The sequence below is a fragment of the Erpetoichthys calabaricus genome, chromosome 9 (genome assembly GCF_900747795.2).
Source record: "Erpetoichthys calabaricus chromosome 9, fErpCal1.3, whole genome shotgun sequence".
NCBI classification, from domain to species: Eukaryota; Metazoa; Chordata; class Cladistia; order Polypteriformes; family Polypteridae; genus Erpetoichthys; species Erpetoichthys calabaricus.
The window spans coordinates 175,640,179-175,664,754 of NC_041402.2; the positions used below are offsets into that span (position 1 = coordinate 175,640,179).

The 24,576-nt window shown below is 41.8% G+C and overlaps 1 protein-coding gene across 2 annotated transcripts; it reads left to right on the forward strand.

Moving 5' to 3' along the window:
• Positions 1-541: 541 nt before the first annotated feature.
• On the forward strand, positions 542-19,904 carry ccdc15 (coiled-coil domain containing 15). 2 transcript variants are annotated; one of them, XM_028810441.2, is made up of 10 exons: positions 542-1,444; positions 1,525-1,674; positions 3,323-3,520; positions 4,169-4,285; positions 6,058-6,240; positions 6,459-6,569; positions 6,851-6,954; positions 13,436-13,627; positions 14,798-14,946; positions 19,230-19,904. In XM_028810441.2, the coding sequence occupies exons 1-10, from the start codon at positions 1,247-1,249 to the stop codon at positions 19,346-19,348; spliced, it is 1,521 nt and encodes a 506-aa protein (XP_028666274.1). In that variant the 5' UTR covers positions 542-1,246; the 3' UTR covers positions 19,349-19,904. The 2 variants fall into 2 exon arrangements, with proteins under 2 accessions (XP_028666274.1, XP_028666275.1); XM_028810442.2 differs by lacking the exons at positions 542-1,444; positions 1,525-1,674 and adding an exon at positions 1,841-2,136.
• Positions 19,905-24,576: the final 4,672 nt, after the last annotated feature.

The window sequence follows — 24,576 nt, forward strand, 5'->3', positions numbered from 1 at the left end:
TTCATAGGAAGAGTCACCAGAGACTTTAATGTCACTGCCAAGGTAAGTAAATCTCTCGACAAGGTCAACATTCTCTCTGCAAACAGACACACTGCTAATGGCTGTGCCCAAGAGGTCATTAAAGCTTTTTGTCTCGCTTGCCGTTCCTTCTGATTCCCTTGTCAATTCTTGGCTCTACTGTACTACTTACAGCAAATACCTGTACATTTTGTATGCCCTGACTGTCGACTGGGTAAGACACACAGAAATGTGTTTTGTTGATGGAGAAGTTTTTTTTGTTTTTGAATTCGGCGCCCAAAAACACATACAAATTATATAATAATTGAAACATTTTTTTCAGAGTATACCTACGTAATTAAATCTTTACGGAAGCTAAAAAAAATGATACACCCTGTTAAAATGTGAAAGAGTTTATAGGCTGTTAGGAATGGGCTTGACGGAAGCGACACCACAGAAAGGTACAGTATTAACTATCAGTTTACAGTGGGAACAAAAAAATGCGGTAGTGTTTCCCATCGGAACGATACAAATTGCTGCACTAAGGGCGTGTTTTGTGTGATTTTTCTTTTTTTAACTGGTTAACTGACGTAAATCTATCCAGTGACATGGGAGTACATTTGAGATTAACCAATCACTGCACAAAGTAGGCTGGCCTTGCGCTGTCTGAGGGAAAGAGGCGTCCTTAGCAACAGCAGTTTGAATTGGCGCTCAGTCCGGAAGGAAGGCGGGCCGTCGCTGAGAGTGTCGATTTAATTGTGCGGCGGGTTTTTTTGGCGACTTCACTTATTACATAAACTCGGCTAATTTTGACTGGTTGTCTGTGTGTTTGAACGTTACGGCCTGGAATAGAATGTTGGTGAATATAATATACTTGTTTGTCGTTTTTAATTAACGAGATTTTCCTCACTTGTGTTCGTTCAGTTTACAGCCACAAACATTGGCGAGATACTGTGTTCTGAGCAAAGCGTTCTGATTTACGGCGACTAATGGCTACGTGTAAGAATAAATAACATCTGTGTTTATTTTATTTGAAGATGGTCACGTATCAATTCGGTAATCGGAAAGAATTTTTATAAGTTTAGTCATTTTTTTCAAGAAATAATTGGATTTAAACTCTCACCCGAATGCCAATCCTTCGACTTTCCAGTTTGCAGCTGATCGTAGAATCGGAATAGAAACCGCATATACCACAGTGCCTATAAGTTATGGCGGCTTAGATTTATTTTGTGCTACGTTAACTAATACGATGCAAGCGCCACGCGCATCGGGTGCGCGGATCAGAGTGGTGAAGCATAAGTTCACCCAGAATCAACCCACCATCCCTGTCACCAGACCCCAGACCTTGTACAAGGACGTGAAGCACGTTTTAGCAGGGAGGTGCCAGGTGGGTCCACCAGAGGGGACAAAGGTCGAGTATGAAGCCGAATGCCAAGAACATGCCGGGGTACGTACGCACTGTTGCCTTGCACTTTCCCTCTCTAATGGAACGCGACGTAAAGTGCTGATGACTGCTTGTCTTCACAGGTCACTGCGATGCACACGGAGGAGCGCTTAAAGGGTAGGCGGGAGGAGATGGCCGAACACCTCTGTCATTTCCAGGAAGAGGTCCGCCGAAGAGTGGCCAGGCAATATAGGATACGTAAAAAACTTCATCTGAAGATGTTCACTGAAACGGTAAGGGGCAATAGACGTAGGAGGAATATCCAGCGTCTAATATGAAGTCGATTTATACAGCTGAAAGAAAAAGACAGAATTCTGAGTTGCCACACGGTGTCGCTGTTGCCTGACAGTTACAGAGTCTTGGACTGGAATTTTGACCTGGGTACTGATTCTGTGGAGTGTGCACGTCGACTTCGTCGGTTTTTCCTTCCTCGATAAGCATGTTAAGTTAATTGGTCCGATGTTATGCGTACATACACTTCGGTCCTGGCATCCAGTCTAGGGTTGGTGGAAATGTTATATTAGGTGTTGTATGATAGCAAAAAGGTCTGCTCAGTGAGTGAGAAGTACCATTGTCTGCTTTTGTTCATGGATCTGCCCCTGGCACCTCCGTTCAGGTACTGCTGGCTTTTGACACCGTCTTCCTGATTACAATGCTATAGTCATGTGATGGAGTGGTCAAACAAAAAGAAGATGGTAAGTGGAGTAACATGGCCTTCTCAGAGGCATTGTGTAATTGCTGGCATGGGGTTTGCATATTCTCCAAGTGCATAGTTTTTTTTTTTAATTACCACATCTGCAGATTAGGTGAATTGGCAGCTCTGTATTTACCTTGTATGGAGGCAAAGTTGAACTGGCACCAAATCTTGTGCTGATTTCTGTCTTGTGCACTATGACGGGACGAGAGTGACCACAAGCCTAAACTGCATAAGCGGGTAGAAAAATGAATACGTTTATTTTTAATTTTACCTCTTCTTTACATTTCACCTGGCCTTTGCTTCTGGACATGCAACTTTGTGTTGTGATTTTGACCACCTTCTTTTGCCCCTGAATTATTTTGTTTATTTATATAAGTGCCTTTGAAAAGTATTCCTCACCTTGGAAGTTTTCATATTTTCTTGTTATACGGGTTTGAATGACCGTGGGTTGAAATTGAGTTTTTTAACACTGACAAAAACAAAAAAAAACATAATAAGTATGCGCAGCTAGTTTCTGGCATTAGGTCCAGGTTGCCACTGGTTCTCTGCAACCCAGAACAGGGACAAACTTAGCAAAAAAAAAAAAAAGTGAGCGGCGTGTCAGCTGAGGCCTATATTAAACAGCAATGCAAGATGTTGTGTTGAGTTAGACAGGCCTCTAAAATCTTCAGGTGGTGAAGCTTGAGGCTTTGAGATCTGATACTATGTAGATGCAGGGCTTAAGATACAGAATGCCAATCTGTGCCACCTTCAGAGTGGTCGATCAGCCACTGTGATGGCCTTTCATGCTCTGTAAACCTGGCATCAAATTCTGGCCTGGTCAATACATGCCTTTGTGATTTTTTTTTTTTTTTTTTTTTTAATACATGTTCTCCTGGTGTCAGTATGGGCTTTTCTCAATTGCATGTGCTCTGTCCTTCTTCCTAAAGACATGCAGGTTTGATTGATGGATGACTCTTAACTTTCCCCTTTAACACAGCGAGTGTGAGAGATTGGTGTCCCATCCAGAGCTGGCTACTGCTTTTCATCCAGCAGTAGCTGCATATCATTGGATTGGATAAATTAAAATTTTACCCCAAAATTACTCTCACTACATCTTGGCTAATGATTCAGTTGTAAGACGATGGTATACATCAATGCTGGTAATGCCTACATGAACTTCATTAATGTTACTTTTCCCCCAGGCTGAATCTGAAGGGCGGGTAGTCCAGCAGCTGTGCAATGCCAGCCAGCGCCTGTCCCCTCAGAAGACTGCGCAGAGGCACCACATGCAGAGTGAGTTGGCCATCTGTGGCCCCAGTGCCCGATTTGTCAGCACAAGGAGTCTGATTGGCAGTGACAATGAAGCAGACAGGACCACAGATTCTGATCACACCAAACAAGTGAGTATATGTTCTGAGAAATGAGGACTCGCCCAGAGCTATGGGATTGGTGTCCACTAGTTAAAATATTCTAAATACCTGTACACCTTAGCCAATTGTTTTTTAAGTGTTGAATTTCCTGGATTGCTTTGTAAAGCACATTGGCAGGGATGCCTTATGTGAAGGGCACTGTATGCAGCATACAGAGTAACTATAAAACAAGGTAATTCTGCTGTGATCTTTTACATAGCATGATCAGACCCACTTAATGAAATGCAGGTGTGTGGGGACTGGGGCCTTTCCTGGCATCATCAGGTGCATAGCAGGAACCAGTCCTAAAAAAGGTGCTTGCCCCTTGCAGGACCCCCCCATCACATACATATTTAAACTTGGTCCAATGTAAAGTAACCAAACCTACTGTACACAACTTAGGGGATATGGGAAGATAACAGGAGGAAAAACTTGTGGATGCTGGTAGAACATACAAACTCTACATAGGAAGGGTCTGAGCCCAACTGTGCTGATCTAAGCTTGGCCATTTTATCTCTGGAAAACAGCTGACTGTCTTTTTTTTTTCCTGTCAAGTAAAAGAGGAAGCTCATATGTTTTATATTTCTGTCATAAGCAAGATATCTCACATGGTTATTTTTTTTTTTTTTCTTTTCCCAGTTGAGTAAAGTCCTGAAGCAGGCTAGACATCGACTTGCTTCCTGTCAGACTCTCCCTATGGAAAATTCTGCATCAGAGCTCCCAGGAGGTGTTTGGAGGGTCTCGCCAACACGAGATGTGAGTCACATTGAACTTGTGAGGCTGAAGTGTCCATGCATTATGGGTTGGTGGTCACGGGGCAAGACTCTACATAAGACATAATGTGACTTTTTATAATGGATATTAATAGGCTTCCCTAGCCTTTGTAATACCTAGTTAGTATTTTTCACCATACTTGCTCAAGTATATTCACCCATCCATCCATCCATTTTGTTACCTACTTATCCAGGTCACAGGAAGCTGGTGCCCGGCAGAACTAGGTGGGAGCAATCCCTGACTGGGACACTGGTCCAGTTTAGAGCTGACTGACCCCATGCGTGTCATGGTGACTAAATGAGGCTGACACAAAGAAGGGCTTCTAGCCATAAAAATATTCTGCTGTAATACTTTGTAACTATCAGATGGTATTAAAAGAATGGGGCTCACCCCAAAGAATGTCCAGCATTGTGAAAGGTGGAAGAGAAACATCTGGAGGACTAATAAGGGTAAACCTGGAACATGGCATGTCCTATTTCATCTGTGAGTCCTAAAGGGCCATATTGGGGGGAGAGAGAGATGTGCCTGTAACAAAACCCTAATTTTAAAGATCAGGTCTGATTTAAAAGCTCCATTCCATAAAGGATCCTCCCTAGCGGTAAAGCAGGTGGCATTTCTTCTGAAATGTTGCCCTCCAATCATACCTCAAAAAAGAAATAAAGACCTGGCGGCAATGCCAAAGCAGTGTGGCTAATGTACTGTATTTGGACTGTTGGAGACCTCAAGGCTCTACTGACGCTACATTTGTCATTTGAAATTTGCTTTAAATAAAAGGCTCCTGATAAATAAAGTCTTAAAATGCAGGGATTTCTTTCAAATTGTGTACACTGTTACATGAGATTTTTTTACCTGAGTGTACAGGCTCTGATCGGGGTGCTCGAGAAACTGAGCGAGGAGTCTGAGTGTCTGGGCTTGCGAGTGTCCTGATAAAAAACAAAGATCTAGGCCTTTAATGACCTCTTAGGCACGGCCATCAGTAGTGTATGCCTGCAGAGAGAGTGTCGATCTTGTCGAGAGGTTTACTTACCTTGGCAGTGACATTCATGTCTCTGGTGACTCTTCCTATGAAGTCAGTAGACTGATTGGGAGAGCATGGGGTGTCATGAGGTCGTTGGAAAGGGGTGTGTGACACTCCTGATATCTATGCAAAAGGATGAAGGTCCAAGTCTTTAGAGTCCTGGGATTTCATGTCTTGCTATATGGTTGTGAGGCATGGATGCTATCCAGTGACCTGAGATTAAGACTGGACCCCTTTGGTACTGCGTCTTTCCGGAAAATCCTTGGGTACTGTTGGTTGGTTTTTGTGTCAAATGAGCAGTTCCTCATGGAGTCCCGAATGAGGCACATTACCTGCATTGTGAGGGAGCGTCAGTTACGGCACTATGGCCATGTGGTGTATTTCCACGAAGTTGATCCAGCTAACAGGATCCTCATCGTTGGGGACCCGAGTGGCTGGACCAGGCCAAGGGAACATCCTCTTAATACCTGGCTGCAGCAGATAGGTCATTTCCGGAGGGTGGGACTGGACCGCATGTCTGCCTGAGGGGGTTGCCAACCAGAATCCCGAGCTGTTTCGTCGTGTGGTGGGTGCGGCAACACACTGTACCAGTGCATGCACCCCAACTTGACTTGACTTGTACAGTCTAGCAAAAGTAGTAAATACACACGTTAACACAGCAATCTGTACAAGCCTGATGTGCACTTACCTATATTCAAAATTTCCCATTTTGCCCACTTTGGTTTACTTCTTTCAGAAATCTCCTGGTCCTTTGCTGCCCCCTACTGGTGGTGGTGGTGATGATGAAGATGATGATGATGTAGAGGACTACACTGAAGAGATGCCTTTGGCTTCACAGCATGACCTCCCCCTCTACATGCAGGGTCTGATTGGTTCTCCAAAGCAGACTGGCAGGACAGTCAACTTTCAGGATGTGCTGGTAAGGAATATGAGATGGCCTGCTCTTGTGTACTGTTGTGTTTATTTTTTTTTATTTATTTTTTTTTTAAATGAGTAGTGTGGGTGTTGTGCTCAATGAGTGCATTTTAAGCTCACCTGCAGTTCCCAGATGTTACACAGAAGCCCTAATAGCGGCGCAAATCCATTGTGATATTGTATCCGCACCCTCTGTTCTCATTTGTCATGTCTTTGTTGTAGGTGTGCGACCGTTCACAGCAGGAGCCTCTCCCAGCTGGTCCCAGTCTTATGGAATCCATTAGCACATTGCCACCATGGGCTGATGTGAACCAAGAGGATATCCGGAAACAGGTAGGTGGCACAGTGCTATTGTTAAGCATTTGTATATGTTGGGGGTTGGGACGTTCATGTTTCAAAATAAGAAAGGACTGAGCTGATGTTACCACCTGCCTGGCTGCCATATTATCTGTCCCCTGGCTGAATGCCTGGAACTCAAGGCCTTGTCTTGCTATTAGATAAACTTAAAAGCGTGTAGGTGGGGCCTTTAACTGTGAGGCCTGAGGGTAAAGTCAAAGTCCCTGGGGAGTTTTGTATTGATTACTCTAACTGTAGCACTGTCTCCTCTCATACAGCGACAGGCTCAGTTCCTGATGTATCGGCGACTCTTTATGGACATTGAGAGAGAGCAGGTTAAGGAGCAGCGACGCCATCGGGACCATCTTCAGAGGATCAGCAGGTATTCCAGTGAAACTAAGACCCCGACCAGCACCACCACTGCTTATTTTTTATATCTTCCCCACTTTACCCTCTAAAGAGTTTTTATTCCACCTTTTACTCCTTATTCATCTTTTATTTTCATAATCTCTCCCTTTCACACTCTGGACCCATTATTTATTCTAACCTTTTACCCAGCCATGAATGTGACTAAACCATTTATCTTTTTCTCCCATTTTGTACGTAGAATTTGCTCTATAACATGACGTAAGCACAAAAGCGGAAATGTGCTTACGCACAAGAAAATGCAGGTGCATAAATCTGTGCAAACACCAACTTCCATGTTCTTCCGCTACATAAATCCCGGTCAGCGTGAAAATTTAACGCACATGCACGCGCCTGCTGTCCCACCCCAACTCCTCCCAGAATTACACCTCTTTGAATATGCAAATCAATATAAATAGCCTTTAAGCTCAGCCTTCTGTGAAAAGACAATGGGAAAAGTACAAGGGAAACAGAAGAATTTCAGCGAATACCAAGTGGAGGCAAGGAAAAACTAACTATTTGTTGATTTAAACAGTGGTATAAACAACAAAAGGAAGTTGATCGAGTGACATAGCGTGTCGGAGAAACTCGAAAGCTCAAGTTCACAAAGTCGCACAGTGCCCACAGCACAAAATGTCAACTTTAATCTCGAAATTTCCACTTTAATCACATAGTTTATTTTGTCATTAAAGTAGAACATCATAAACTTATCTTAAAATCGTTTAATTTACTAGTTTCTCAAATCCCATTGCAACTAAAGTAGCACGTTAAAAGCTTTGTTTTGTATTTGATCTTCTATGTGCTCTGTGTGTGAATCACTACGTGCTTCCGGGCTTTCTTTTCCTCCGACAGGACATAGAATCTATTACATTCATAATATTACAGCTCTCTGAATAATTAAAATACTGAGAAGTATACGTGCTATCATTTTCATGATAATAGGAGTTAAAGTATGTTATTAAACATGGGAACACAGTGGCGCGGTGATTGTTCATGTCTCACGCAAAATGCTTGCTGCGCCATGCGCGACCTTCGATGAAATACTTTATTACAGAAGTACTGTCTCTTTCAAATGTACTAACCCCCAATTCCTGTCCTTACTTTTCTTTCTCCAAATACCCAATCGCCACATAATCGGCTCTGTAATAGAAGTTAAGTCATCTGTAAGCTTAGAACGCCGATTCTTCAAAACTTTTAAGGAACATTGAAATATACTCGTAATGTTTAATTATTCTATTCATCTATCCTTCCAGTGTCGCACCAGCCACAGCAAGAATACAGGGCCAGGCAGGAACAATCCGTGAACGAAGCTCCAGCTCCTCGCTAACGCTGCAGCACCGTGTAGTTAGTTTTATCTGTATAATATAAAAAACATATTTTGCTGCATTTCATCTTAAAAATGATATCATCATATGTAAATACGCGCTTTATAAAGTGGCTCAGGTTGTGCAATATTATAACTATTGCAAGTTTACAGTGAGGTAATTGTACTTATAAGTACAAACAGTTCTACAAGGAGCACTTGATGGGTTGATTGAGTGCGTTTATAGTTCTTAGGATGAAACTGTTTGAGAACCACGAGGTCAGTACAGGAAAGACTTTGAAGTGTTTGTCGGATAAGAGCAGTTCAAATAGCGAATGGCTGAGGCAGTGTGTGCTTGATGCTGTATACTGCTAATTCTCTTTCCGATCAGCTGCTGTACAGCTGTGATTCACACTCAGATACAGTGATATAAATACTGTGAGTCGGGCAGTGAGAGTAATATGGCAATCCCTAACGGGAGCAGCTGAAAGAAGAAGGTGCAGTGAGACTAACAACGCTAAAGCAGTTATGGTATTTGGAATAGTTTGACCATTCTGTGGAACATTATATTGTTACAGGTTAATTACAATCGGATGCATTAAACTAATAAACAATATGCGGTTAATTTCAGTGTATTTTATAAAGCCGCGTCAGGGATGTGGATCTAAAAAAGAAACGGTAACCACACAGGAATAGTAGCACTGCTTTGACGCTGGGTGCCGCCAATCTGCAAAACCGAGCGCAGAACTTGCGTACGACAGGGTATGAGCTAGCATGGAAATGTGTGTGGCTTTATGTCAAGTTTAGGTTTTATACATTGCAATTTGAAACATTCTTACGCAACATTTTTGTGCATACACACCGTTTATACATGAGGCCCCTGATGTTCACATTAGTGTCTTGCTGCCTTCCCCTGTTTTCTCTTCCCTCTCCACCCACTCCTTTTGTCTTTTTTGATTATTTAGCCTGTCTGTTCCATGGCCTTGTCCCCACTTTAATTTCTTTGGCCTACATCCCATTTGCACATTGTCCTCCCTTACTTATCCTTTGCCATTATTTTAGCACTTCTCCGTACCGTGTATTGGCTGGCCCCTTTCTTGTAATGGACTTTTAACTTCACTCTTAACGTCCCCCTAAGTCTGTGGCATTCTTGAGTTTTTGGGCCTTGTCCCCACTTTTAATTTTCACGCCCTGCAACTCCAATCCCCCGGAATCCCCCCCGCCATCCCCACCCCCCCCCATTTGTTGAACATTCTCCTTAGTCTTAATTCCATTTTTTTAACTTTCAGGCCTCTGCATACCATGCACTGCCACCCCTATACCTTTTCCTATTCTCATCAATCTCCACATTTTCCTTTTATTTCGCTCCACTCCTTTTCATTTCCTTAATGGTCCTCCCATCACATTAGTCTGCTCTTTTCATCAAACCAACTATTTTTCACCATCTCCTCCCAGTAGTCTTGTCACCACTTGTATTTTTAGTGCCATACACCTCCTTATCATTTAAATCCAACGTCATCATTTCTTATCCCATCCCTTCTGTCTTCACACTTTTCAATTTCCCTTTTCATGCTCTAAATCCACACCCATTCCTTTTATTTTCACTCCACGCCTTTCCATTTCTTAATGGCCCCCTTAACACTTCTCCTGTCCTCCTTGTTTATTTTTCTTTCTTTCATTTCCTCTCCATGGCCTTCTTTCCACATTTAATTTCAGTGCTATTCATCACTCCGTACTGCCTTCTTACTCTGTCTCTTTATTTCAGACCTCTCAATTTCATATCTTACCCACTCATACTGCACTGCTTAGCATTTTGCTCTCTCCATTTGCCTTTTTTTTTTTTTTTCTTTTTTTTTTTTTTTCCTTTCCAGTTTTTTAATTTCCATGTCATATTCCCTGGCTTTTTAACACCGTGCCATCACTTCTTATTTCACACTGCTGTGTTCTCCTGCTCCCCTTCCCATTTCATGCTCCACCTCTACCTTCACACCCATTCATTTTTTCCCCTCTCAACTCCTTTCCATCTCTTTGTCTCCTTCGACCTATTTGGTGGTTCTCTCAATCTCTCTGATTTTTTTTTCTTCCACTTTTACTATCCATAGCCCCATTTTCACTTTTAATTTTTGTGCCCTTCATCATACTGTCTACCCTCTTTAATTTGTCTTTTGTTTTCAGATTCTCAAGTCCATGTTTTGCCCATTCGTAATATACTGCACCCCACTTCAACACTCTCTCCCTTCCATTTTTTTTTATTTTTTTAGGTGGGTTAACTTTATTATCAGAGAGGGAAATTTGTTTGTGACAGGATAGAACTAAACATAAGGCATTGTTACACAGATACAAGAAAGAAAGAAAAGGTACAAATTGACAGCCATCATATCTCATTGGGTTTTTTTGTATAATTTGCTTGAATATTCCGGTCAATTTTGCGACTTCTCTCATTGCGCCATGTATCATAGTTCGCTTGTAGGAGTGATTTATTTGCATGAATCCTAGAGAGACATAGCAGGCGGGGCTCTCCTCACTCACATGCCAGCCTCGGGGCGTATCTTAACATCCGCTTAGCAAGCAAACGAGAGAACTACTTAACGGATTCAGATCGTTTTTTTTTTTTTTCTTTCTTTTTTTCTAGAATTTGCTTGAATATTCCAGTTGATTTTGTGACTTCTGTCATTGCGCTAAGAATCATAGTTTGCTTGCAGGAGTGATCTATTCGCACTAATCCATGACAGAGGCTGCGGGCAAGGGGAGGGGGAAGCGTGACGTCAGGAGTAGGGAACCTGTCTACCTCTGTGTTTTGGAGTGTACCTTGCCATCGCTTAGCTAGCGATACCTTTTTGTTTATTGGTTTTTGTTTCACTACTACGCGGGCAGAGCCGTGGGGAATGGCTAGTCTCCATATATACAAAATGCAACGTCTTTCTGTCTGTATGTCTGTCCATTTTTCACAAGAAAACTAATCAACGGATTTTGATCTTTTTTTTTTTTCTTTTTTCCCCCTCTATAATTTGCTTGAATATTCCAGTTAATTTTTGCGAGTTCTCTCATCACATTAAGATTCATAGTTCACAAATTTATTCATGCTAATCCTAGACAGAGGCTGCAGGCCGAGGGGAGGCGGAGCGTGATTTCAGGAGTACAGAGCCAGGTGGGGCTCTCCTCCCTAACGCGCCAGCCTCCATTCGAGTCCGTCTACCTCTGTGTTTTGGAGTGTAGCTTGCTTAGCTAGCGATACCTGTTAGTTTATTGATTTTTAAAAGTTTGTCCTGTTTCACTACTACACAGGTGGAGCCGCGGGGACAGCTAGTCTTATATATGCAAACTCAAGATTTGTACAAAGTAGAATAATTAGTTTTAACAGTACACAATAATACTAATTTGGCAGCATATCTAAAAGTAACAGAATTCAACCTGTGTATAGTCCTGGGAATCAAGTTCCTAAATATGTTACTGTTAACCCTTGGGAATCTAAATCTGCAGCCTGAAAGCAACAGCTGAAATTTTGGAAAAAGAGGCGGATGGCTTCTGTCTTTATTGTCCTCTATCATTTTCTTCTGCACTTCTTGTGTCCTCCTTGATTATTTTCCATCTATCATGCCCATGGCTTTGTAGTCATTTTTATTTTTTATGTCCTCACTTCTTTATTCCACCTTTTCTTCCATTACTTCTCAATTACCCTTTTGTATTGTACTGCTCCCCTTCCCATATTATGCTCTATTTCCAGACCCATTTTGTTTTTTCACACCACTCCTTTCCATCTCTGTGTTGCCTCCTTTACACTATGTGGTGGTTCTTGAATTGTTTTCTACTGTCCCTTTCTGTTTCCTTCTTCCCATTTTTAATTTTTATTTAATTATTTTTTCTTTTTTTTGATTTTATTGATTTTATTAAAATCAAATAACATTCCATACACAACTCAAGTATTACAAAAAAAAAGGTTTGAAACAAATCATCCCCCACTCCTGAGAAAGAGAGCTAAGCCAGCAGTGTTAAACTTTATACTAGTAAAGATAAGTGAATAGATAAATTAATAAATGAATAAAGATAAATGGAGTAAAAGAGGGGAGAGAACCTGCTTCCTCAATTTAAAGGCTTATTCTTAAATGTTATTGATTAGATCCTGCCAGGTTTTGAAAAAGTTTTGTACAAATCCTCTAAGTGCAAATTTGATTTTTTTCCAGTTTTAAATAGTATATCATTTTTAATGCCCTTAATCACACCGTCCTCCTTCCAGACTCCATTTCTTTTATTTTCAGACTGCTCAATTCCATGTCTTACCCCCTTATAATAGAGCAGTAAATGGAGAAGTATATCTCCCCTCTTACTCCTTTCCATTGATTTATTGCCCCATCACTCTATTCTGCTGTTCTCATTGATTATTTTCCCATCTGTCTTCTCCAGGGATTTGTCACCATTTTTCATTCTCATAACCTCCCAATTTTCATACTGTGCTACCCTCCTACTCTATCCATTTTATTGTCACACCTCTCAGTGTCTTTTGTAATGTACACTTTGCACCACCCCATTTCACTCTCCACCTCCACGCCCATCTCTTTTGTCTCCAGTCCTTTCCATTTCCTTATTGCCCCTTCTACAACATCCTGTTCTTATCTCATTCTCCTTGATTATTTTTCCATCTCTTCTTTCCTGTCCATGGCCTTGTTCCAACTATTAACTTTTAACACAGTCCTCACTCCATCCTTTTTGTAATGTACACTCCACTCCTTCTCCATTTGATATTAAATCTCTACCTCCAGGGTTCACCCATTGCTCTACTTTCATTTTCCCGTTTTAACTTTTTTTTTCCATTGTACTATCCTATGGCTTAGCTGCTCTATTCAATTTTTCCATCCTTAATGTCACCATTTTTACACTTAGTCCTATCCCTCCTCCATCCTCTTTATTTTTGGACCTTTCTTTTACATGTCTTGTCCTATCATAATGCACTCTATCCCACCCCAATGTCACATTGCAGTTTTCTGTTATTTTTCACTCCTTTTTTTGTCTTCCATGCCCTGACTCCCTCTACCAGACATCCCTCACCCCTTTTATGCTGCTGGTTTCACAAACTCTAATATCACTTCACAAGCCCCTTCAATGGTGGGTCCACTGATCGAACCATTCAGACTTTTTTTTTTGTGGTTTCTTCTCACAGCATCAAACAAGAGAAGGAGCGCCAGAGGCGAGATGAAGAGAGGAGGATGCAGCAGCCTAAGCACTTTGAAGAAGAATATGAAGACCCTGGCAAGACAGAGAGGGAGGTCCTGGCACGTCTGCAAATGGAGGAGCGAGAGGCAAGGGAGCGCAAGGAAAAGCAGAAAAAGGCCCAGAAGAGGGAGTCATTTAGGTATCTATGGGGGCACCATAGGGTTGTGTACGAGAAATGTCCCTGGGAACAGAGCCACTACACCATTACGGCACAGTAGGGTTTCATTACTGCAGAAGGAGGCAGCAGGGGATTCAGTCTCTCAGGTGATCGATGTAAATTTCCATGGTTGGGTTAAGCCCATTGTCCCATTACGTTACTGCTAGTAGGTGATGTTAACTGCAGTTGCTAATCATGTTGCTTTGAGTATGTCGGATTACACAACTAAAAATCATAGAATGTGATGAATTATGTGACTCTGTGAGAACTTTCCAGCACAGTTTCACTTTTCCAAACTATCACAATAATATATAATTTAATTTATAATAGAATAACATTCTGCCTAAGGCAGCCAGTACTGCACAAATGCTCTCAAGGACAACAAGTTTACCTACAATCTCCGCCTTTTATTTTCTTTTTTCTATTATGTTTTGGTTTGTTAAACACAAGACCTCAAACAGACGAGTCTCTCTTCTTTTTGTGAGGTCCAAAACATGTGCGTTTTTGTTTTTCTTGTTGCTGCATTATATGCAGTGTACTTGGGCTCCTCCGATGTCGCAAACACAGAGCCCACTTCCTATGTCTTAAAGAAAAATCAGTCCTGTTTGATTTTATCACAAACATGATTGCTGAGTTTAGTCGCTGGATATGTCAGACTACACGACTGGCTGTCTAAGGAGGAGTTTATGTGAAGTTTGCAGCCAAAAATTGCTGGAAAAGTTGTGTAATGTGACATGGCCTTTACTGGGGAAAATAAGCGATTTGTAGTGTACAGACTGCGAGAAATGTGTGTGAACCAGATAAGTTTAATACACTCAAAAGAAAGGAAAATAGATTTAAAAACAAACAGATGGGATTTTCTGACTATTTTATGAAGATACTAAAAATACAAATGCTAATAACTCAATTAGTTATTCAGACAATACCTTCAGATGCAGTCATAACACCTATGAAAATGCTGGACAATGATTTATAATGTGGATTGCACCAAATGAACCTGAATATTTCAACAACTCACAAAATGGAAGGTGGAAACCACTTAATAAATAACCATTTGAATAAAGTATGAGACAGAGTGCAGACAGCTGTCACACATTTCTTGAAGACAAGTGAGTTATGGTTGGACTTAACTTGTCTTCTGTTGGGCTACAGGTTCATTGAAGCCCTACGAGCGATGATGAAAGAGAAGATTGAACATCACAACTTTGACCTTCCTCCACTCTGCTGCTGTGGGGAGAGCTTTTGGGATTCACACCCTGACACCTGTGCCAACAACTGTGTGTTTTATAAGAACCCAAAAGGTGAGGATGTGGGGTAGGTTGGGGTGCAGGTTGGAGGCGACTAAAGAAGCACAGACTGGAGTGTAGTGGTGCACTTCCACTGTGTCATGCAGATTTTCCATTTCCCTTTTTTTGTCACTTGAAAGTGACAGACGTTACTCAACAGCTTGATGCTTTATTATTGTTATTTTAAAATATTTCCACTTGTTTAATGAAATTAAAATTAGCAGTTTATGGTCACATACTTGAAGGTCAGTGGAAAAAGATGACTGCTTTGTTCATCACCTTCTACCAAAATAATTTCTTCCTCCCCATAAGCCCCCCCTCCCCCTTGTTTTTTGGATTCCTTGTGGACAGCTTCCCTAAAGTCTAGATTTTGTGATAATTCATAACGATCTCTTTCTCATCACAGGCCGGGGGTCCAAGTCCTGTAAGGTCTAAAATTCCAATTAGTAGTAAGACAGTAAGAGGACTGAGATTCGCCGAGAGGCCGGTGATGGAGGTTTCTGCATCTATGTGGGTGTAATAGATGGGCGCTTAAACAAAGAATCAGACTTAGGGGTCAGTGTTAGGGCAGCTGCTATTTTTAATGGAAATAAACAATCTAATAAGAATTTAAATAACAAAGCTGGTTAAGGTTGCAGATGATACCAAACTAGATGCCTTACCAGATAATTTAGAATCCGCTAAATTGTTAAAAAGGGACTTGGGCAGATCTGTGGCAGGTGAAATTTAATGTACGTAAATGTAAGGTATTACAAGTGGGAAATAGAAATGTCAGATCTATATACACAATGGGGGTCTGAAACTTCAAAGTTCCAGGACTAGAGGATAAATAGTGGACTCATCACTATCTACATCCAGATACTATAGGTTTAAGAAGCCTTTAAGATAGCTACCATAATGTTCAGCTACAGTGGATTCAGAATGTATTCAGGTCCTTTCATTTCCTGCACACTTTATTGTGTAGATTTAGTTTTAAATGAATAATTTTAACATTTGTACTATCAATCTACACTCAATAGTCCACAATGATGAAGTGAAAATATGTTTTCAGATAGGTTTGCAGATTTATTATAAAATAAAACATTAAAATCTCTCATTCATATAATTATTAAGATCCTTAATTCAGCATTTTGTAGAAGCCCCTCTGGCAGCATTTCCAGCTTCGAGTTGCCTTAGGTAATTGTCTACAAGCACACTCGGGATTTGGGCAGTTTTTCCCCATTTTGCCTGGCAGATCCTCCTAAAGCTCTCGTAGTCTGAATGGAAAGCATCTGTAAACTGCCATCTTCAGATCTCTCCACAGATGTTCTATGAGATTTGATTCTGATCTTTGGCTGGGCCACTGAAGTACTGTCAGAGATTTGTCCCGCAGCCAATCCAGAGTGGAGGCAGAACCTCTGTGTTTTTCCCAGTTGATTTTGGGGCTCATCAGGGGTCTGTTTTTACTCCTATTCGGTTGAAAGCTTGCATAGACTGGGTATTGGGCATGGACATGTGGTTCAGCAGCTGTGCAGCACCTGCTGGTGAAGAAAGTTTCATTGATCTTGACTTTACAGATGATGCTGTGATCTTCACAGAATCAATGGAGGCTCTGATTGGGGCTGTTGACAGACTGAGTGAGGTGTCTGGGCTTGTGAGTGTCCTGGATAAAAAACAAAGACTCAGGCCTTTAATGACCTCTTGGGCACAGCCATCAGTAGTGTGTCTGTCTGTGGAGAGAATGTCAACCTCATTGAGAGGTTTACTTACCTTGGCAGTGACATTCATGTCTCCGGTGACTCTTCCTCTGAAGTCAGTAGATTGATTGGGAGAGCATGGGGGTGGGGGGTCATGAGGTCTCTGGAAACAGGTGTGTGGTACTCCCAATATCTTTGCAAAAGGACAAAGTCCAAGTCTTTATAGAGTCCTGGTGCTTCCCGTCTTGCTCTATAGTTAAGAGACATGAATGCTATCCAGTAACCTGAGATGAAGACTGGACTCCTTCGGTATTGTGTCTCATCAGAGAATCCTTGGGGACCGCTGGTTTGACTTTGTGTTGTTCATGGAGTCCTGAAAGAGGCACATCACCTGCATTGTGAGGGAGCTTCAGTTATGGCACTACAGCCATGTAGTGTAATTCCCCAAGGGTGATCCGGTTCGCAGGATCCTTATTGTTGAGGACTTGAGCAACTGGACCTTGCCAAGGGGATGACCATGTAACACTTGACTGTGGAAGATAGATGGTCAAATTCTGGAGGGTGGGACTGGACCATGTGTCTGCCTGGGGGGTTGCCAACCAGGAACCCAAGCTGTTTTGTAATGTGGTGGGTGCGGCAACTCACTGTACCAGTGCATGGTCCACAACCTGACCTGATAGTCCAGCATTATCTTGTCCATATGCCTCAGGTCATTACCAACCAGACAGGTGAACTATTGCCCCAGTCTGAGGTCATGTGCACTCTGGAGCAGGTTTTCTTCAAGGACCCCTCTATATTTGCTTGCATTCATACTTTTTTTAATTCATGTGAAGCACCCCCATTGCATGTTGCTGCCCCCATCACACATCAATATAGGGAGGGGTATTAGCAGGTGATGAGCAGTGCCTGCTATTAATCAGGCATGCTATTTTTAAGTTCTGCCCAAAGATCTGTTCAAGTTTCATCTCATCAGACCAGAAAATCTTCCTCCTGCTGTCAGAGGTCCTTAAACTGTTACATACCTTTTACTCAAGAGTGGCTCCCATCTAGCCATTGTGCCATAAACACCTGGTTGATGGAGTGCTGCTGAGATGTCCTCTGTTATGATGTGAGAACCTTTTGAAAGGATGAACATTTGAAGCTCTACTAGACTGACCATTGGGGTCTTTGTCATTTCCCTGACCAAGGCCCATCTTGCCCGGTTCCTCAGTTTAGCCAAATGGGTGTCTGTAGGAGACCTGGTGGTTCCAAACTTCTGTCTCACCACAATTCTTCTTCCACTGTACTCTTGGGAATGCTTAAAGCTTTAGAAATGTTTTTATTGTCTCACTCTGATCTATGCCTTACCATCATTTGATTGTGGAGGTCTACAGAGAGTTCCTTGGATTTTATGGCTTGGTTTTTGTCCTGACTTGTAGTGTGAATTGTGGATCTTATATATACAGGTACACTTGTGCCTTTCTAAAAGATGTCCAATCGATTCAGTTTGCCACAGGTATCTCCAGTCTGGTGTAATTATCCTTGAGATTTGTCTAGAATCTAACAGGAGGCACCTAAGCACAATTTGGAGTGCTACAACAAGATGTCTGAATGCTTTTATGAATGAGAGATTTCAGCTTTTGAGAGGTAATAAATTTGCAAACCTTTCTGAAAACGCGCTTTCACATTGTCATTATGGGTTACTAGCTGTCCCCTGTGGCTCCAACTGCGTAGTAGTAAAACGGGACCAACTTTAAAAATCAATGAACAAAAAGGTATTACTAGCTAAGCGGAGGCAAGATACACTCCAAAATGTGGCCAGAGGTAGGCCGACTCCCCACTCCTGACGTCACGCTTCCCCCACCCCTCTCCCGCAGCCTCTGTCTTGGATTAGCGTGAATATATCACACCTGCCAGCAAACTCTGATTATTAGCGTAATGAGAGAAGTTGCAAAATCAACCAGAATGTTCAAGCAAATTATAGAGAAAACCCTGATCTAAATCCATTAAGTAGTTCTCTCGTTCGCTAGCTAAGCTGATGTAAAATATGCCTGAGGCGGGAGCGTGAGTGAAGAGAGCCCTGCCCCCCTCCACCTGCTGCATCTCACTTGGATTCATGCAAATAAATCGGTGCTGCAAGCTAACTATGATGCTTAGCGCGATGATAAAAGTTGCAAAATCAGCCGCAATGTTCAAGCAAATTATAGAAAAAAAAAACATTCTAAATCCGTTAAGTAGTTCTCTCTTCCACACATAGACGTTTATATATAGATATAGGTATAGATAGCTCTAGATATATAGAAAGATTATATGCAGATGGGTAAAAATGGTAAATGTATACATTTAAAATTAAATGTACAACATGGGAAGTGATGGGGGTCTGAATACCTTCGGAGTCCACTGTGTAGAGTACAAGTCAGTGGAGGTCTTATTAAGCTTTTGAAGACCCTGTTGAGAACTTGCCTGGAGTTCTATGTGCCATTTTGGTCTCCAGGCTACAAAAAAGATGTGGCAGAGCTGGAAAATTTAAAGAGAACATTGACTAGGCGGATTGTGCCGTTGTGATGGGAGGGTGCATTTGAGGGTTCTCTAGCGTCACCTTGAAGATCCCTCATTCATTTGTTATATGTGCTCTCATTTCAGCCTACGCTAAAGCCCTGCAGGCTGTACTGTCCTCCTGTGACCTGTGGGAAGGAGGCCTTGGTCACAGAACCTGTGTGCAGAAAATCGCTTCTGCTTCCGCACGCTCACCAAAGAAGTGAATTCCCAGCATGAAGAGAAGGAGTCTCACCAGCACACTGTTCTCAGCTGCTCATGGAAATTTGTCTAACCTCAATGAGGGGCTTAGGCTGACATCCCAGTAGAGCAGCCAGAGTGGGACCACAATGAAGGGTGGCCCCTGTTGTTGAAGTATACAATTGGGACAGTACAACATATCATTAAAGACTATTTCACATATTGCTGTAGAGGAGGCCCCAGCCTAATTTCCACATCTTAAGACATTTCCTTGTGCTGTAGCGCTTGTTTAGGCCTACACCTTCATGTCCTGCAGCCCCTCCCAGGTGCCCCCACTCGCGTGCTCAGACAGGCTGCTTATCCTTCCCCTGCTGTAGTTTTGTGAAGGAGCTTCTGGTTTCCCCTTTGTTGTATTTTCATGTCTCCTCTTGTTTTGATTTTTTTCATGTTTTGTATTTTTTAAACTCCCATTCCTCTTCACTCATATTTAGAATAACTGTCTCCTCTTTCATCTTTAACTTTACATATCATGTACTGAATTTTTCATAATAATAGAAAAGTTTACATAATGTACACATTCAAGGTGGGTCCTCTTGCTCTTCTCTCTTGTTCAAGCTTGTTAGACTTCGCTCTTACGTGGTAAAGGTTTGGGGCCCCCTGATAAAATTCACTGTATCAATTTATAACTTGCTGAGCTTTTGAAGCAGCAACTTCATTTTAACATATTTTATACCTTATAGAAATATGTTTTATTGGACCAATATAACTAATTTAATATGTATTTAAACAAAAAAAGGTGCATAAATTTGGGTGCCCCAAAGGAATAATTCCATCAATATTCAGTAGAGCCTCCTTTTTGCTGAAATAATGGCCTGTAGATGCCTCCTATAGCCACTGACAAGTCCCTGAATTCTGATGGCTGATATTTCACTACAAAATGCCTCTAGTTCAGTCAGGTTTGATGGCTTCCAAGTGTGGACAGCCTGCTTCAAATCAATCCATACATTTTCAATGATGGGATGGCCATTCTAGCACATTGTACTTGTGCCTCTGCACGATTCCTTGGTAGATTTTTGAACGGTGCTTTGGATCATTGTCGTGCATAAATTCAACTTTGTGACTGACTCTTGAACATTCTTGTCAAGAATCTGCTGATACCAGGAGGAATTCATGTGGCCCTCAACTTTAACAAAGTTTCCAGTACCTGTGCTAGCCACACAGCACCATAACATGATGGACTGGACCCTCCACCAAATTTTACAGTAGGCAGCAAGTTCTTCTCCTGGAATGCTGTGTATTTTTATTTGCCATGCATATAGAGCCTCTGGTTGTGACCAAGTAACTCTACCTTAGTCTCACCTGTCCACAGTATTATTTTTCTAAAATGTTTCTGGCTTGTCCAGATGTGCTTTTGCATCGCTCATGCCACTCTTCTTGTGGTGAGTGCTCAGAAAAGGCTTTTTGCGCCTCACCCTTCCACCGAGCTGTTCCTGGTGAAAAGTGTGCTGGACTGTGGAACTCTGTACAATGACACCATCAGCAGCCAGATGTTCTTGTAGCGCTCTCTGGAGGTGCTCTGTGGTTTGTTGGTGACCATTTTAACCAGCCTTTGGCTCTTCCTTTCAGATATTTTTTTCTTGGCCTACCACATCTTTCCTTCACAAGGACTGTTCCATTTCCTAGCTTCATTTCTGACTGTGGAGACAGACAGTCCAAACCTTTGTGATAATTTCTTCTACCCTTCTCCTAATTCATAACGACAAGAGGGAACCAAAGACAAGCACAACTAGCAAATACCAGTGTTAAATAACCTTTTTCATGATTGGTTGCATCTGTCTTTGTAGTTTAATTTTGTGCTGCTACCTGTCGGCATTAAATGACTATAGACCTTCAAATTGATGCAATTAAAGGGGTGCCCAAACGTTTGCTCATCCCTTTTATTTTTACATTTTATTTTACTTCATACAACTCAATAATGCTACACTGAGACTTTTAGTCTGATAAACATTCCTGTGTCTACATTTCTCTAGTAAAAAATGGCATATTGCTGTGATCTTCGATTATGAAGACCGAGCAAATTATCATGAAACCTCAGAGGGGGGCCCAAACTTTTACAAAGCACTGTATTTATGCCTCGTGTTTACTCAGACTCCCCAAGTTATTTCTCCATTTGGAATATTTAAGCAAGAGTGGTGTAGTAGTTGGGCGTTCGAGTCCTGGGTTCAAATCCTAGTGTGGGGTCCATTGTCCTCCGGCTACTTCAGTTTTAAAGGAATACTTCACCCAAAATGATACGTTTTTTTAAAATGTTACCTACCCCATGTGGTTTTTAGTGATGGCCAAGAAACCATATTAATCTCGGATTTGTGTGCGGTAAGGAGCTAATAATGTTTATGTTTTAATGACAGCAGGTGGTTGACCAATGCTAGACGTCAGAAAACAATATCAACACATCCGTGACAAAAAAGCTTATGTTACCTCATCCATGTCAGGTCGTATACTCGAAACGTGCAAAATTAATGTGTTTGGCTAAAATATTGTTAAATCTATTCCTCCAGTAAAATGGAAGTTTTTTCACATTGGGCGCTCCCTTTTGAATTGAAGACCTGCCTCTCCCCTGGATACCTGTGCATTTTAGTTTACATTGCCCCCAAGTGATTGTGCTCAGGGGGAGCCTCGGCTTGGGCACAGTTGGTTCTCACATTGTTCCCACCATTGCCGTTTGTTTTGTCTATGTAGAGTGATATATTGCTCAACTTTCCCCTTTTGTATTATTAATGTATAGCCTTTGTCAGAATGCCTCAAATCTCACAGACTTACCACTGTTTATAAGGTGTTGTACTTTATAATGTCTCCCCACCTTCCCTTCTACATTTATAACCTCAGGCAATTAGGTGTAGTAAAAGACAAGCAGGAGTTAAGTTACACTTTAAATAGTGTATTATTGATAATATTCATAAATAATAACAATATGCAAAGTGCTAGTGAATATTGGCAACCATACAACCTGATAAGTGCTGATGTGTAGTTTCAAGCGGCACACAGACTTGTTATACTTAAAATGTCTCCAGTTAAGTCCTCATTTTTGGCCAGCTTTCTTCAGAACAGGCCTGCGTCAATATGGCTGCCAAGCTGTGCTCTTCATTGTGTTGTCCTTTTCAGTTCATGGTGTGACAGAGAGGTGCTTCTTCATTGATGTTTGTAAGAGAGAGAGAGGGGTAAAGCAAGCAAATTTATAGATTTTCTGTCCAACCCCTACAGCCAATAGGCTTCTGATACAAGGCAATTCCAAACAGCCATACTTGAGACCAATGGGGGGCAGAGAATACCTTCACATCTGCCCCCAAACCCATTTGTTAAGGTGAAGCTTGCCAGTTAGGCAGTCTGGCTTTCCATGTGGGGGTTGATTAAGAGACTCCTGCAGAGAAACAATTGCCTAACTTGTTTGAGGCACTTTGCCCAATCCTGTCGTAAAATTCACTATCCTGACTTAGTCCTAGGGAGTAAATATGAATGCTTCTCACTAATGAAATACTAATATGACATTGATTTGCTTATGTTACAAATAAAGACATACAAAATATTTATCAACTTGTATGCAAAATTTCACACCACAACACTGTTGTAAGCATTGTGGCACCCTTAGTGGGTTAAAGAATAGGTGGATGGATGAGTATACACTTAAGGTGACCCCTCTTGATCCCTCCAACATTTGTAATGAAGAACACAAACATGGGGACACAGTTTGAAGTTTAATGGGCAAATTTGCACCAGTGTTAGGAGGTTTTTTCTTCCCGCAGAGAACCACAGATGCATTGAGTAGGACTTTAGGGACTTTCAGATGTTGACTTGATGTCATTTTGGTGAGTAGGACTGATGATCTTGTTGGCCTGTTCTCACCACGGTCGTTCTAATGTATGTCACCATACATGTTTATTAAGGTATTGTGTATTTCCTTCTTCCTCTCAATTTTCAGTAAATAAACAACAGAAGCACAGATGTTGGCACCACTGCCCTATATCTCCAAAGTCTCCAGTTTGAATCCAGTGCTCAGTTGTCTGCGTAGAGTGCGCATGTTGCCTGTTGATCGTGCATGTTTTTCTTTGGCATGACCTCCTCTGGTGTGTGAGTCTGTGTGCGTAGTAGTGGGCTGGCATTCTCTCTAGAGGTGGGGTCCTGCTGAGTGCCTGATGCTGCTGGGTGATTCTGGTGCCCCGTAACCCTGAACTGAGCAGGTCTAGAGATTAGTTAGATGGTTTACCAACAGCGTCTGGCTTTCATTTTCTCTTCCTCTTCTTTCATTTTTTTTTCTCTCGACATATTGTAACAGGCTCCTTACGTTTTTTTCCTTTTTTTTTATCAACACCTCTCTGTCCTCTTCCTCTTTTTTCTCTGGATACTCATTGTTGTTCTCTTTTTCTCCTTTTGCTGTCTCACTCTTATCCTGCTCCCCTTGCTGTGTTTTCATTTGACTCCATTTGCTTGTCCACCCAACATTCCACATGTCTCCTCATTCCATTATGACACACAAAAAAAAAATCAAACCGGTCACCGTGTCCCCCTCCCAAAAGGTGACAGCCGATTGAAAGTGCATTTAAAATCAATGATATCAGGTGGACCTTTGAGTCCAGATTCTGCTGTTTGTTCAGATTGTGTGGTGTAATGAGTTACTGTTTGTGTTTTATACTTTGCTCCCTTTTTTTTTTTTTTTCCTCTTTTTTTTTTGGACATGCCCAACACGAGTGTGAGAAATTTTTTAATAATAAAGGAGATTTGTAAAGTGTGCTGTTTGACAGTAATCAGCCAGTGGCTTGACACCAAATCTCTGTCTTGTGCTCCCCACACCAAACCACATCCTGTAATTGGCTCAGTGTTTGTAATGGCTGTGGTTTTTACTTGCTGCTGAACATGTCGGTGGTCTTGGTGAAAGGCGGTGGGGGAGATTATGGTGTTAGGGACCAGGCAAAGGTTTAGATAGCACACTTTCTTGGTGGACAACTGTGCTGGAAAGGGCAAGTGAAAGCTGGGACAGTGGCAATGGCAGGGGAAGGTTGAGCAATTGGCAGTGGGAATGAAAGAGACACAAGTAGCGTAGTCTGCGTCTCCTTTAGCTGGACAATGGTGGCAGTTTTGATAGACTGAGCATTGCACAGTACTGATGGTGGGGAAGGACAGCAGTGCTGGCAGGAGTAGGTTAAGCAGTGGGACATAACTCCCTCTGGTTGGATAGCAATGATGTTAATGGTGGGGTTTT

Bases quoted from the DNA above. Each gene is read 5' to 3' on its own strand.
- ccdc15 (XM_028810441.2), top strand. From the start codon at position 1,247: ATGCAAGCGCCACGCGCATCGGGTGCGCGGATCAGAGTGGTGAAGCAT. The intron at 1,675-3,322 runs GTAAGGGGCAAT...CTTTTCCCCCAG, and splicing joins TGAAGATGTTCACTGAAACG to GCTGAATCTGAAGGGCGGGT. The intron at 6,241-6,458 runs GTAAGGAATATG...TCTTTGTTGTAG, and splicing joins TCAACTTTCAGGATGTGCTG to GTGTGCGACCGTTCACAGCA.